The following is a 15,171-nucleotide window of genomic DNA, read 5'->3' on the forward strand; positions in this document are numbered from 1 at the left end:
AAGAGACAACAACCCGACCATTGAAAAAACAACAGCAGAAGGTATCTGTATGCCCAGAAACTTCATGAGCTTATTCATAGTGACCGATAATGTTTGCTTATGTTTTGTAATCATTGATGTTACTAAATACATTTTGATACAAGCCATACGACAAATTTTGTTTCCGTGCACGTGGTACTGCTAGAGATGCAGAGGTCGAAATTTTGTAAAACAAATACTTCTTAACTTCTTTATACATTCCTATTCTTTGTCCCCCCTCCCAAATAAAAAAGTCCAGCAGGTTTTTTTTGGGAGAAAAAATAGAAAATTAGGGTTGATAAAGATTACCACAGAAATTATAATATGTGTTTTTAGAAAAAAAAAGTCGAACTATTACAACATTTTTTATCTATCGATGTAACGGATAAAAGCCATCTTTTAAAAAGATTCCACATGTATTGTCAATCGATCACTTTATTTATAAGAAATATGGAGGTAGTTGTTTTTATTATTAGTTTGTTATGCTTTGCATTTCTCAAGCAAAATAGTGTAATGTTCTATAGTTGTATCACCAATATTTATCTCATTTTCAGATATCAACGACTGTCTCAGTAATCCCTGTCAGAATTCTGGCACTTGTGTAGATATGGTAAACTCATTTCAATGTATATGTAAAGAGGGATACGAAGGCCTACTGTGTAACAACAGTAAGTAATACATGTTTTAATTGTTTTTAGAACTATCCATTGACTTAGGTTGAGTTTGTTCTTGTTCAGAAATATGATAAAACCCAAAACTGCAGGTCAAAGTCTGTTTCTAAGTTTTGTTACAAGTCTTGCAGAAGAAAACAACCTCTTGGAAGGAACAAACTATCCTGGTTCTGCTAAATCACGTTTTGCAATTATAGATCAACCTAAGACTTAGTTATAACACATAGAATACTCAGGATGAAACGTATGTGTGTTATGAATATTATTTTTATTAGTACTACAAACGATATTTCAAAAGGAACGTTAAGAAAAATGGTACGGATAATCATAACTCGACTTTCCCGATTTTCATTAAATAAGATATACGAAATATTTTGGCGGTTATTATTTTGGCGCATTTAAAACTTTTATGAAGACCTTTGCAAATGCACTTTTAAACTAACGGAATTTATTTTGGCGATTGAGTTATATCCACGAAAATAGCCAAAAAATTACACCCAGCGAAAAGAACCCGCTATACGGTATATAACCTAGTAATAACGCTTTCATTGATGACTAAACATCTTAAAAGATGCCGATACAAAATATATATGTATATGACATTAGCACTCATACCACATCTTCCTATATCTATTTACTTCAGGGTTTGTTTCTCGTGCTGTGTGAATGCAGTCGAATGTGTCCCCGTTCTGTATGTCTTTTTATTTTTCAGTTGTGGGTTGTTTGCCTGCGAGAGAGCTTTCACATGTTTGTTTTACTTAGATGGAGAGTTGTCTCATTGGCACTCATACCACATCTTCCTATATCTCTGAATAAACAGAATATTTTCTTTAAGGTGGTACCTAACACTACAGGGAGACAACTCTGTAAAGTCAGCTCAACGTTTTAATTACGTTGTGTCGTACAAGGAACATTAAGCTTCTCAATGATCAAAATTGGTGTTTGTCAAACTGCTATATAACCAGCGTAATTTTTCTGACAAAACGGTTGGTTCAAAATTTTTGAAATTTTTATATTTTTGTTAAAGGGTCAAAGTAAATACTTTGACAAAAATTTATGAAAATTAAACGAGCCAAATTAATTTTAGTGAAAGTGTTGGGTACCACCTTAATATAACTGCTTTTTTAACTTATTTTATTTCAATTTTTATTAAATCCACATTGCTTTTTTTTATCGATGATTGACTGTATTGAATACATTGACTCTTTTTGTCCCTGAAATTTGTCGTTGAGCCTCTGATAAAATTTCTGTCTACTGCATAATACTACCATCCCAGTAGCAAGTGCATCGATAACGGTTTTGTTCCTTTGGTACATTCTTATTGTGTGTTTTTTATTACAATTTATGTGATGTAATTGTATTTAAACTTAAGCATGAAGTAACAATTGGCGTCTAGTCCACACACTTCTACGTCTGTCTTTATCTTTGACCTTCAATAAACATCATTCCTTGTATGTATTTTTGAACATGATTTTTTGATAACAATCCCAGTTGTAAGTGCATCGATACTGGCTTTATTAAAGTGGCACCTGGATATTATCTTGAATGTTTGCTAAATACGTGTAATTAGGGAGCGGCGAAAGAATCAAAAGGACATTCAACCTCGTAGGTAGAAAATAAACTGAACTCGCCATGACAAAAACAATTACAGACCAACAGACAAACAACAGTATATAAAATATAAAAACAAATATTTGCGACGATTTTATTCCCGATATTTTTCTATTCGCGAAAGTCGTGAAAAAAACAACTAAAATCGCTCGCGAAAATTATACGGTTTTTAGAGAAAACGATTCTGCATCATAATGATGTTTTTGTTTTTATTGTATTAATTCTGACATTTATTCAACAGATAAAAATGACTGTTATCCTAATCCATGTAGAAATAGAGGATCGTGCTTTGATCTGGTAGCTGACTTCATTTGCCAATGTCCAAACAATTGGAAAGGGAAGACATGTGCCCTGAGTGAGTATGTTGGTCAAGTTTAGTAACGAAGATACAAAAGAGATGCAAGTGATATATATCGATCTTGATGATGCAGGGAAAAGTATATCTTTCGGTTTCACTCAATGCAAGCATATTTATTTTAAAACAATAGTTATCAAAGATACCAGGATTATAATTTAGCACGCCAGACACGCGCGTTTCGTCTACACAAGACTCATCAGTGACGCTCATAACAAAATAGTTTTAAAGCCAAAAAAGTACAAAGTTGAAGAGCATTGAGGATCCAAAATTCCCAATAGTTGTGCAAAACACGGCTAAGGTAATCTATGCCTGGGATAAGAAAATCCTTAGTTTTACGAAAATTTCAGAGTTTTGTAAACAGGAAATTTATAAAAAGGACCACATAATTAATATTCATGTCAACACCGAAATGTTGACTACTGGGCTGGTGATACCCTCGGGGACAAAACGTCCACCAGCAGTGGCATCGACCCAGTGGTGTGAATTATTATCAAAGATACCAGGATTATAATTCTGCACGCCAGACGCGCGTTTCGTCTACACAAAACTCATCAGTGACGCTCATATAAAAATAGTTATAAAGCCAAATAAGTATATAGTTGAAGAGCATTGAGGATAAAAAAAAAAAGAAATTCCATAAAGTTGTGCCAAATACGGCTAAGGTAATCTAAGCCTGGGATAAGTAAATCCTTAGTTTTACGAAAATTACAAAGTTTAGTTAACAGGAAATTTATAAAAATGACCACATTATTTATATTCATGTCAACACCCAAATGTTGACTTCTGGGCTGGTGATACCCTCGGGGACGAAATGTCTACCAGCAGTGTCTAAGACCTAGTGGTGTAAATAGTTATAAAAAATACCAGGATTATAATTATAATCATATATTACACTGGGTGTATGAAGTTTCGTGAAAAAAACGGAGATTTGATATGCAAAGTAAAAACATAGGGCTGTACGGTATATTTTCATCATTTATATGCCCTGAACTTCTTAGAGTTTAAACTTATACTAATATTATGAACTACCCTTACTTACCTTTCGGGCCTCCTAAGAATTAAATTTTAGGCGCTAAGAATATTACATATTCCCCAAAAGAGGCGAGGGTTTGAGAAACAGCTGTATTTTCAAAGTGCAACCAAAAAGCAGCGTGTTGATACATGTATAAGGTTGGGTGTTTTTTTCATTATTTATAAGATTGCTTAATAAATAATATGTCTATGGATCTTCTTACCTTCCAACGCATGTACGATCTGTCCCGTTTTGAATTTGTTTTGTTGGTGTTCATGTTGCCCAGTCTGTGATGTTCTGTATGGTATTTGGTGTACTTGTTTGTCTTTTCATCATTTTCTTATTTTGTTTTTATTTTTTTGTTCACTTACAGGGGACTCACATTGTGATAATTCCACATGTCTTAACAAAGGGAAATGTATTGACTTGGAAACAACTTTTACCTGCCAGTGTCCAGATAATTATGAAGGAAGCACTTGTCAAATTCGTAAGATACTTCTCCATTATTATTTTCAAGTGCTGAATTTTTAAACGCGGTTTCAATGATAAATGTTTTCTTCATTGATACATATTTTCTTCATTGATACATATTTTCTTCATTGATACATATTTATTCATCCCTTTGATAGGAATAAATTGATTCATGTACGAAATTAAGGAAGATCTACATTTTGATTGTTTATTAATTTACAAATTCTTCTGAAAAGTATCAAACACTTTAGAAGTATATTCACTTCTTTTGAAATGGAAAATTAATATTTATAGTTCGTTATAAAAGTTGCTATCAATGGAGCCATTATCTTTACTATGAACACAATTATGAAATACAGATTAGAAGAATTATAAGTTTTGTTTTAATAAATATTGTCCAGTTTGAAACACGTTTTTTTTTCAACATGTAGGATCAGTCAATGCATGTGATAATTCACCATGTAGAAACCATGGAACATGTGTTAACAGTGGAGATACTTTTACTTGTTTATGTAAAGAAGGATTCGAAGGATCTATGTGTGAAATCAACATTAACGATTGCAATCCATTTCCATGGTGAGATTCTAGATTCCTTTTTTACAATTTTATGTTACATTTTTTTCAAATAAATTGCAACAACAGAACCAAGACAAAACTTAAAAAAATCCGTTTTATCTGATTAAAATCTTTAAATTTCAAATCAGTGTTGGTTACAGATTTTTACTACAATATGCGATAGTCAAATGTATTCTTTCGTAATTACATAAATTCTGCACAAACTGGATTATCTATTTAGTCATTTGTGTGTGAAGTATAACCAGTAATAAAGTTAAGAAATAGGCTGATTCATCAACTGTGAATTTTGGAACCATATGCATATATTATTGATGCGTTCAATGCATCAAGCCAGTACCACAGAACTGTCTCAAATCACGCGTAAAAATATGCTGATTCTCAAAGTACTGAATAAATGGTAATTGGTGTGTCATTCTTATAGTTATTTTTAAAGTTTTGGTTATCTTATGATTGTTTGCTAATTTCTTATTTGTACATTTGAAGCTATAATGGTGGCCGATGTATTGATGGAGAAAACTGGTATATTTGTGAGTGTGCAAATGGCTTTGCCGGACCAGACTGTAGAGTCAGTAAGTGTTAAAACTTTTTGCTCTTTATTCCACCAGGTATAAAAAAAATAACCTCATCTTAACTGTGCTATTTTTAGGCAAATCCTCATTTTAGACACATTTCGAATTCAATGGTCATTTAAGTCATAAGACCTAAGTTATAGAATTGTGCCCAACGTTTATACAAAGACATTTATTCTAAAGAATGAACAAATGTATTATGAATAAAGGCAAAAGTAGTATATCGCATTTAAATAGTCATAAATATGAATTGTTTTCGCTTTTTTAGACATAAATGAATGCATATCGGATCCATGTACATTTGGCAGTACATGTGTTGATGGTATAGGATCTTTTAAATGTATATGTCCACCTGGTAGGACTGGAACATTATGTGAGGAGGTGGCGGGAAAACAGCCCTCACCATTGTCTTGTCTGTTTAACAGACGCACATATCCTGATAAATCAAAATGGGAGCATGAATGTAATTCTTGTAGCTGCGAAAACGGTGTAGTTACTTGTAGCCAGGTAATAACATAACTTTAATATTTTGTCGCTAAAACTTATTTGCTTGATTTTTTTATACAAAAGAATTGTTCTATTAAACTGTTCACATAGCCTGGATATTCTAAACGTAAGATATTGACATTATACATAAACTGTAATAATTAGTTATCTGATATAATTTACATATAAAATAATGACATGTGGTATGATTGACAATAACATAAAAAAGACCAAATGACATGTATGTAAGCTACTATATGTCATAGAACGGTCATTTGATTAAGCAATTATGTCTTTCCTTTTGAGTGTCATATTTCCACAACAAATGTTGACATTTGCACAGTTTTTTTCTTATTAAAATCATATAAATTCAATACGAATTAAGTAAAACAGGCAAAATCGTCAGTTCCACCAAATGCTTATGTTTTGAACAGAGGATTAACATTATCAAAAATAAGAAGGAAAAAAGACAACAGTAGTATACTGGTGTTCAAAAGTCATAAATTGATTGCGAAAAAACATATCAGAGTAACTAAAACCGAGGAAAACACATCAATTATAAGTGGAAAACAAAGGAAGAATAGGAACACTGAAGCGCAACAAAAAGGAAAGCCAAATAAAATAGAAACGAAATATTCGATAACAAATGCCCTATTCCTGACATTTACAATCGATATAACAGGAAGACAAAACGTTTTTAAATAAAAATGATCGTATACATGTAAAGAGCTGATAAACTAGTCCATGTTCAATCAATTTTTATTTAATCAATTGTCCTTGTTTTACAGTTTTGAATAATTATGTGAAGTTTGAGGCTAACGCGTTATCATTATTGTGTTTCAGATTTGGTGTGGACCATCGAATTGTCTCAATAATTCTAGATACGTAGGAAATGTTTTAGAATGTTCTGAAGGTCAGACCTGTGTTATACAAACAGATACAATATGTTTTACTCCGCCGTGTGTTCCTTGGGGTCACTGTGAAGACCTCATGGAAAACAAAGACACCATTCCTTATCGCGTGGATTCAAATTGTGAATCGAACAGTCCTCAACTATCTAATAATTGTGCCAAGATTTCTTTGATATTTGACAAATCAAAAACGCCAGCGGTAAGTTTAGTTCAAAAAACATTTTATATTCTGTTCTGTGCAATTTTTGTTTACAGAATTATCCCAGTTTAATATTCTCTTTATTCATTGTACAATATTTGAGGCGGTAAAGGAGAGACGATACTGAGACGTCAGTCCTGATGTCAATTAGAACGAGGAACCACAATGCACAGGAAAAAAACGACGTAGAGACCAATAACAGTAAAATACTGGATAGAAATAAATCTTCAGCAATACAAATCCCATAAAAGGGGTGAGATCAGGTGCTACAGATAAATAAATATTCCGCATAACAAATCCATCGAAAGGGGTAAGATCAGGTGCTCTGAAAGGGAACTAATGCCTGCCCGACCAATGACAAATTAATTTTGACAATCTCAGTTCAGGAAGGGTAAATAGTTCCTGTTAACTGGAAGACGAGTTACCTCTAACTATCCCAGCAAACGTTTCAATGTTGCCAAAAAATAATTGAAGATAAGTGAAAATCTTTGAAAATTAATTAAATGCACGTTATTTAATTCAAATAAAAACTTTTGATAATTTCGATTTAGTTAATTTAACTTTATTTTTCTCCTCACATATATGATCAAGGGGACATGTCTAAATTTCCAACTGTGTATTTTAATTATACATGTATTTGTATTGTAGGGAGTATCTGTAGAAACAATTTGTAATACAATTCGGAGGTTACCTGTGCTTAAGACATTGTCTAATGACCAACATGTATATGTTGTTTGTAATTTACATAAAGTGCGTCTTAATGCAGTAGATATATTATTGGTAAGATTTTCACATCGGTTTTATCTCGAGCATATATTTCAGTTAAAATGTTCTTGCAATAGTTGTACGCATCACCATCAATGTTTTTTCACACACTGTGTTCTTTGTAATGATGACGTTGAGCTCCACATCAAAACATCCTAAATTTATGGACCATGAATTAAGTTGGAGAAGAGGTCTAATCACATGGTATATAATTTGTTATTCTTACTTAAATGTTATTTTTATTAAGTATTTATCATTATAAAAAATAGTGTGTAAAATCATGCTAGATACTGAATTCTAACAAAACAAATATTCAGCACATACACAAAAAAAAGGATCCAATCAACCACAGACCCCTAGACGACCTGTATCAATGTAAAAAACCGCATACTATTTAGCATTAAAGCTGTAAAAGTCCCGGAATAACCTAATATGAAACAATTCATTACAAAAAATAATTGTGAAACTACAAATATTGCCATTAAACCAAAAAACCAAGACATTTACATCAATAACATTTGCAGGCTCCTAACTTGGGAATGTGTTTGGGCTAAATATGTTTGTGAGAGCTAAACACTGTAACAATCTGGTCTGTAAAACATTTTAACCAGCCATAAAAAAAATTACAGTTTCATATGGCTCGTCATTTAAAAAAAATTGATATTCTTTTTTTGGTACATCGGAATTTTTACCATATTCATGTGAAAAGTAAAATCACAAAAATACTGAACTCGGAGGAAAATTCAATCGGAAATTTCATAATCACATGGCAAAATCAAACGTCAAAACACAAAAAAATCACAAATGGACATGAACTGTGAATGTCGCTTACAAAATCAATTAATAGATTATTATAAAATCGTGTTACACCCTGTATAACTGTAGCTTAGTTCTAATTCTTAAATATTTCAGTCAGTGGAAGCTACCAAGTCAAACAATCAGATAGATGCCACACTTAAAACAGCTATCGACAACATAACACAAGTCATTAGTCATAAGCAGACAGGAAGTAGTGCTCTGGCAGCAGTAGTTGAAGTAGAGGTGTTGATGACAGTGTCTGACAACACACTCACTATGGGTATCGTCAACTTTTAATTATATAAAAATGAAATAATGCGAAGGATACGTGTTTATTTTTATTTTAACGCCACTTTCATTGATATGGTCATAATTATGAATAAAATGTTTATAGTTTTTGAAAGTTTAACGTCTGAAGTTTTACCCCAGAATTGATTACCTTAGCTTGACAAAACTTCCAGAATTTTGGATCAAAAATGCTCTTCAACTTTGTATTTTATTTGCCCTTTTTGCCAAACCAAGTATGTCAGACGCATATTTCGTCTACATTAGACTACTCAGTAATGCTCAATACAAAAAGTTGGAAGTTCAATCGAAAAGGAAGTTGAGGAGCGTCAACAAATTGTTCAAATACGACTAAAGTCATTTATGTTAGGGAATTAAATCCTTCAGGACATATTTTTCCTATTTGATATACATTCAGCTGTTAGTTCAGTGTCTGAAATGCACACAATTTTTTCGCCACTATAACTCATTTTACTTATGGGTATTAGGAAGATTTAAATGAAGTATAATGTACTTATGACTCATTCACAAGATTATGTTTTGGGACTAAAACCGTAAGAAAAAAATAAACGCAGACAATTTTGGTAGTTTGGACAAGGAACTAATTATTTGAAGGCTCTCAAGAGTTTTATATTTTTGGGGCTTTCAATATTTTTGGCAAACCAGATAGAGGTTATTTTACAATAACGTGTTATGTGCATGGACATCACATCGTAATTTTTTTTCTCACATTTAAACATTTAACTGTTAAAAAATCAAATAATAATAACCATGTTTTAACTAACATCTAATTTTTGTAATCAAGATGTATATACATTTTATCTTTCAGAATCCGTTTACCTCATTCCAGTTATTTGTTCAGCGATTGGACTTCTTGGTATTGTGATAATTGCTCTATTAGTTGTGTTTCATGTACGACAAAAGAGACGATTTGAGAGATCAAAAGCACATGCTGAGTATATTGAACAAAGAACAAACAACGAAAACAAAGAAAATTTAAGACGATATAAAAATCCATTATTCTCAGAAACTAATAAAGGTGCTGAACACAAGAAAACGAAGTTAGAAAAGGAGTTAGATAAAATTGAAAAAAGTCCCATGCAAATCATATCAAAGTCCGATTCCATTAACGAATCATCAACAGTGTCTCCCCCTAAGACAAAGGTCAAGGACATTAACATAGAACTTTCAAAGTCAAGGGCGAAAGCAGCGGAAAGACAAAAGGAGCTAATTGAAATTTCAAAGACAGTGGGAGTTGATATTGAAAGCGAAGTTATGGTTTAGTTTTGTACTCTGTATACATGTATTAAGGTCTTGAAGTAATGTTTGCCTTGCTTAGTTTTTGATTTTGTTTTAAAAAGAAGAAATGAATGAATTGAGTTTTATATTTGTTGTAAAATGAGAGTTTATGATACACTAATACTATGGACTCATTGATGTACCTCTGATATTTGGTAGACAGAACTATGCATGAATGACATGCACAAGGCCTGCATTTTACTTTCTATAACTACAAATGTATTTCATTTTATCTCCTTTTCCCTAACATTCTTGCATACGAGATCATCAAACTACTATTAATAGAAGGTTCATACTTTAGTCCATGATGTTGCGATCCTGATTTAGTTCTGGAACTTATCGTAAATGAATTTCACATCTCAATCGACAATTGATTTGTAATCCTTTTTAAGACAAAAAGTGAATTAAACTATTTCTTTTTACTATCAAACATCAGATTATTGACTGAATTTTGTATTTGACATACATGCACTATTACCAACCGAAGAAATTACTGTATTACTTGTGGGTATTTATTGAGAAATAATATTCATACCCAAGAAAATCGTGCTATTAATTGCCACTTTTATATATTTACGTGTGGTTTTTCCAGATAAAGAAAGCATTTCAATGAAACATGGAAAGAATTGTCACAAGACTCCTAAAGTGTAGGACTGTTAATGTTAAAAATAATGACAATAAGAATGATGTCTGTTGTTATTAAATTGCAGCTATGCTATATTTAGAGTATTTGAATGTTTTTCTGTAAGAGAAGCTAGGCTATAGAGGTCTTATTGCTGCTTGTTAAAAATATAAATAACAATATGGTTGTCATTTTATCCATTAATGTTGTGGTAAAATCACGTTTTCGTGATTTGTATGAATTTCATCCCCTTATGCATGACCATGCAACGTTTTTATGCTTTTTAATCAATAGCAGAGAATTTCCAGGAATTTATTTGGCGTTTAATGAAAAAATTTAATACAAAACTCTAATAACATTTGATAAAATAGGTTGTAACTTTTTACATTCAAATAAAATCAACTGTTATTATACATCCAATTGATTTTAAGAACTTCGTTTTACAACTTATTTCAGGGTGTACCTAAGATTTTGTTTTTCTTGTTCACAGTCTTTGTGACGACGTTACTTATGAGACGCTGTACACAAAAAGAGTATAAAACTATTTATTTGATGACTTGTGTTGAGAAATTTCAGAATTTTTTTATCTGGTGGCCTCATTTAGGTTATCTCTCAAAACATATGTTTTGATCCTAATGTCTTAACAATACAGTGGAGACATAAACACACCATTTTTTTCAAGTTTTCAATTCTTCTTTGCACAAAAAGTACTACAGTATAGTTTAAAGATTTGAATCAAAGCTTCCTTTTAATTTTAATTAAAGACAAAATTTTCCTCTCTAGTTATATATGATTGGTAATAATATTGTAGTTTTGTTTTTTTACATAAACTTTGGCATATTATAGTGTTTAGAAGAAATTGATGTTCCACTTTATAAAAACAATCCTAATTTAATAAATTCTAACTTTCATTTCATATTTTTACAACTTCAAACAGATCAGATTTGCTGGTCTGATGGTGTTGGACTCTAAATCAATGGTCGAAGTAACGTTCATAGGTGTATCATTCACTCATTAATAAATTGTAACTCCCTTTCAACGTATGCGTATACAACAAAAAATATTAAAAAAAATAAATCAATTGTTATAAATTCCTATTAAATTTTCATTAATATGCTCAATAGTTTTATTTTATCAATACAAAATATGTTCCATCCAATTATAAAAAGGCAGCATGTATAAACATCATATTTAGAAATCATTTTGACTTGATCTATATTTATAGAACACAATCATCATATCAGAGCATCATCATTCTAATAAATCAGTATAATCAAAAAAAGAATTAATAAGGGCGACAGTAGCTTTAATTATTATTCAAAACCTCTGCATGGATTTAAAACTTCAGCCGTATATAGATAGGTATCCGAATATTTCTTAAGATATTAGAAAACTATTTGATATAAATAGAACTAATGTTTTCCATTTAATTACAAACATTTACCACTTTTTATGTATACAAATGGGCTATTCCAGGATTTCAGGATTAGAAGGGGTTTCATTCGCCAAATCACCATCATGTGAGGCAAATTTGGCTGATTTTATGAAAAAAATATCTTTTTTTTTTATCAAAGGTTTTCGCACATCTTCGCTCATTCCCTCTCTCTTAATTCGAAACTGACCTCAATTTATATTGGTAATTGCACAATCCATGTGAATTTCAATCGCATTGTAGTCCTATCAACTTGGATACCGGTTAACTATTGTCAAAATCTATGATAAGTTCGATATTCGGAAAAAAAGAAACAAAGAAGCCATATTTGAAGGTGCTCTCATCATATAATAATTCCTGTGGCATGAAAAGCGACATTTGTGATCATTCTTCCTCTTTTAATCTAAATTAACATTTAATCAGGAAAAAGAATACAAATCTGGCTAAATGTAAAATATCAATAGTTTTAATGCTTTATGTTGTTTCTTTAAAAAGTGTATGACAAAATTGTATATTGTCAATATTGCTGTGGTCGCATCACAATCGTGGCAGGTTACGATTGAACAGACAAGTGGTTATTATCTGCATGATATTCACTTACAAATACATGTACTACACAAGTTTTCCAAGCATCTATATATTTCATGTTTAGTAATGCATTTTCTTTTTTTCTTATGATTACGATTAAGTAAGTCATACTCAGTCTGTTGTATTAAAATCATGTGATTCGTTCTACCATATTAGCCCTAAAATACATTTTTCATTTGTGTGAATAAAATTGTCATAAGAAATTTTGTGCATAAAATGTCATTATTATTTTATTTTTTGTATTCGATTGTATATTGCAATTTGAAATTGTCGTGAAGTTTTAATTGTAATCGTGCATCCTCATATATCCATTTGGTATAATATTACTATGGCATTTGACGAAATTGGCTGGTGAAGAACCTTGACAATTTTCATATATTCATTCGAAAACAAGACTTGCGGTCTAACGTATGTATTTCTGAGTACTTCTGGTATGGTGAACCATAGCTGTATTCTGGTTATTTTTTCTCTACCTCTTGGTGTTTCATAGATGTGTTTAAGAATATTTTTATCGTCATATTTATGGAAAACAAAAATGAAATTCTAATCTTTCGAAAAACGTTACAGGTATTGTAATATATGAAAATCTCAATTAATCATTTTTATATAAAACTCTTAACAATTTGTTTCTTTTAACATATTTAGGTTAAAGTGAAAAGTGTTCACGCCATCTGATCAATACCTAATTGAACATATCGTAGATATAAATTGTGTACGCCAGTCTTTAAAATTTTATCAGCGACGTTCGAATAAACAAAATTTAAAAAGCCAAATGAAAAAACAAAGTTGCAGAGGATCGAAGACTCAAAACTCATAAAGGTTTTTCCAAACACAGCTTGCACACTCCTGTGATATAAAATTCATAGTACCAGTATTTGGTTACCACTTGATTTATAACTATTACCATATCAATGATAAAAATCTTTTCATAGGCGATCTACATATTTCATTTCTTATTCTACATATGTCGGAGTGCTTCCGATTTCACAATAAAAATATAATTCAAACATCATTTTACTTAAAAATTATAATCTAGTACAAAGTTACAGTAATTATTTGTTGTAATCTTTTTTTTCAGTTTCGTATAGTGTTTTGTCGAATATTGTTATATTTAAGCATTATCTATTGTGTCATAATTGAATATATTTGTTTTATTTTGTTCATGAAGATACTTATTTGTCATTAAACAAATCATGATATTTTCTATAATTCCTCTTTTTTAAAAGTTAATTGCACATGATAAGTTTGTTAAGTCTATATCTTGTTATCTGCGACTACATTACTCTCGCCTCTTTATAAGAATAAAAATAGTTAGGAAACCCCCTTTTTCAGATCACTCTTTGTCCTAAATTCAGAGTAATATATGGGTAACCCGTATTCCGACTTTTTTATTGGCATTTAACTAATAATTCTGTTGAAAAACAATATAAAATAGTTAGATCCGAATCAATAGTCAATCCATCGAGACAAAATTCAGTATAAGTGGAAACTAAAATTACAAAATATTGAACTCCAAGGAAAATTCAAAACGGACAATCACTAATCAAATAGCAAATCAAAAGCTAAAACACATCAAACGAATTGATAACAACTGTCCTATTCCTGACTTGGTACAGACATTTTCTTATGTGTAAAATGGTGGATAAATCCTGGTTTTTAAAGCTAGCTAAACCTCTCACTTGTATGACAGTCGCATAAAATTCCATTATATTGACAAAGATGTGTGAACACTACAAACGCAAAAGTAAACAATCCACAAATAGGAGTACAACAGCAGCATACTGTTGGGCATTATACAAAGGGGCATCCACTCAATCTATTTTGAATGCTGCAGATTGGTCATTTGAATCCACATTTGTTCAGTTTTATTTGAGGGATTTAGATACCCACACATTTTTAGAATAAAATATATATTTATTTCAGAATGATGATTAGAACTGTTGTAAATAGCATTTGACTTGTATATATGCTAGTTACTGTTTTTGGTATTATCATGGTTATGATGTTAATGGTGATGGATTTTAAAGTAAAGAAGAAATTTATCCACCTTTGTTTAAAAAAAACTGTCCTCTACATACATATGTAAAAGATCATCGTTTGAAACAAGATATTCCCTGGCGGTCGCTTTTTTGCGAAACATATATATTATTAATTGTAATGATTAAAATTCATCATTTGCGAAAGATTTTGCCGAAAGAAATATATAACGATTTAATTTCATCCATCTTATTTATTTTATTTCGGGTTTCTCAGACTTTACATAAGTGACTTACAATACTTTCTTATTAAGAAAGCACTCAAATTTCAAAAAGCTTCAACACGCACTCCGGGCTCATAGTTTCTTCTACAAAGAATCAACGCTTTTTCATTGTATCTAAATTACTGAATCAATTTACGTCAGTTATTTTGGGATTTCTAAGCTTTAAGTGGAAATTTAAGCCGTTTGTATAATGTGAAATGACACAATTCTGTATAAAACTTTGGGACATCTTGTTGAATG

General features: G+C 31.1%; 1 protein-coding gene across 1 annotated transcript in view; it reads left to right on the forward strand.

Annotated features, from left to right (window-relative positions):
* Positions 1 to 12,133, forward strand: part of LOC134710121 (protein jagged-1b-like) — a 62,136-nt gene extending 50,003 nt beyond the window's left edge. The window contains exons 13-22 of the mRNA XM_063570328.1: positions 573 to 686; positions 2,542 to 2,655; positions 4,044 to 4,157; positions 4,573 to 4,717; positions 5,201 to 5,286; positions 5,555 to 5,793; positions 6,616 to 6,882; positions 7,531 to 7,662; positions 8,560 to 8,725; positions 9,560 to 12,133. Coding sequence (XP_063426398.1) covers positions 573 to 686; positions 2,542 to 2,655; positions 4,044 to 4,157; positions 4,573 to 4,717; positions 5,201 to 5,286; positions 5,555 to 5,793; positions 6,616 to 6,882; positions 7,531 to 7,662; positions 8,560 to 8,725; positions 9,560 to 10,014 — 1,832 coding nt within the window. The 3' untranslated portion in view covers positions 10,015 to 12,133. The remainder of the gene's footprint in view (positions 1 to 572; positions 687 to 2,541; positions 2,656 to 4,043; positions 4,158 to 4,572; positions 4,718 to 5,200; positions 5,287 to 5,554; positions 5,794 to 6,615; positions 6,883 to 7,530; positions 7,663 to 8,559; positions 8,726 to 9,559) is intronic.
* The last annotated feature ends 3,038 nt before the right edge of the window (positions 12,134 to 15,171 follow it).

The sequence above is a fragment of the Mytilus trossulus genome, chromosome 3 (assembly GCF_036588685.1).
Source record: "Mytilus trossulus isolate FHL-02 chromosome 3, PNRI_Mtr1.1.1.hap1, whole genome shotgun sequence".
Taxonomy (NCBI): domain Eukaryota; kingdom Metazoa; phylum Mollusca; class Bivalvia; order Mytilida; family Mytilidae; genus Mytilus; species Mytilus trossulus.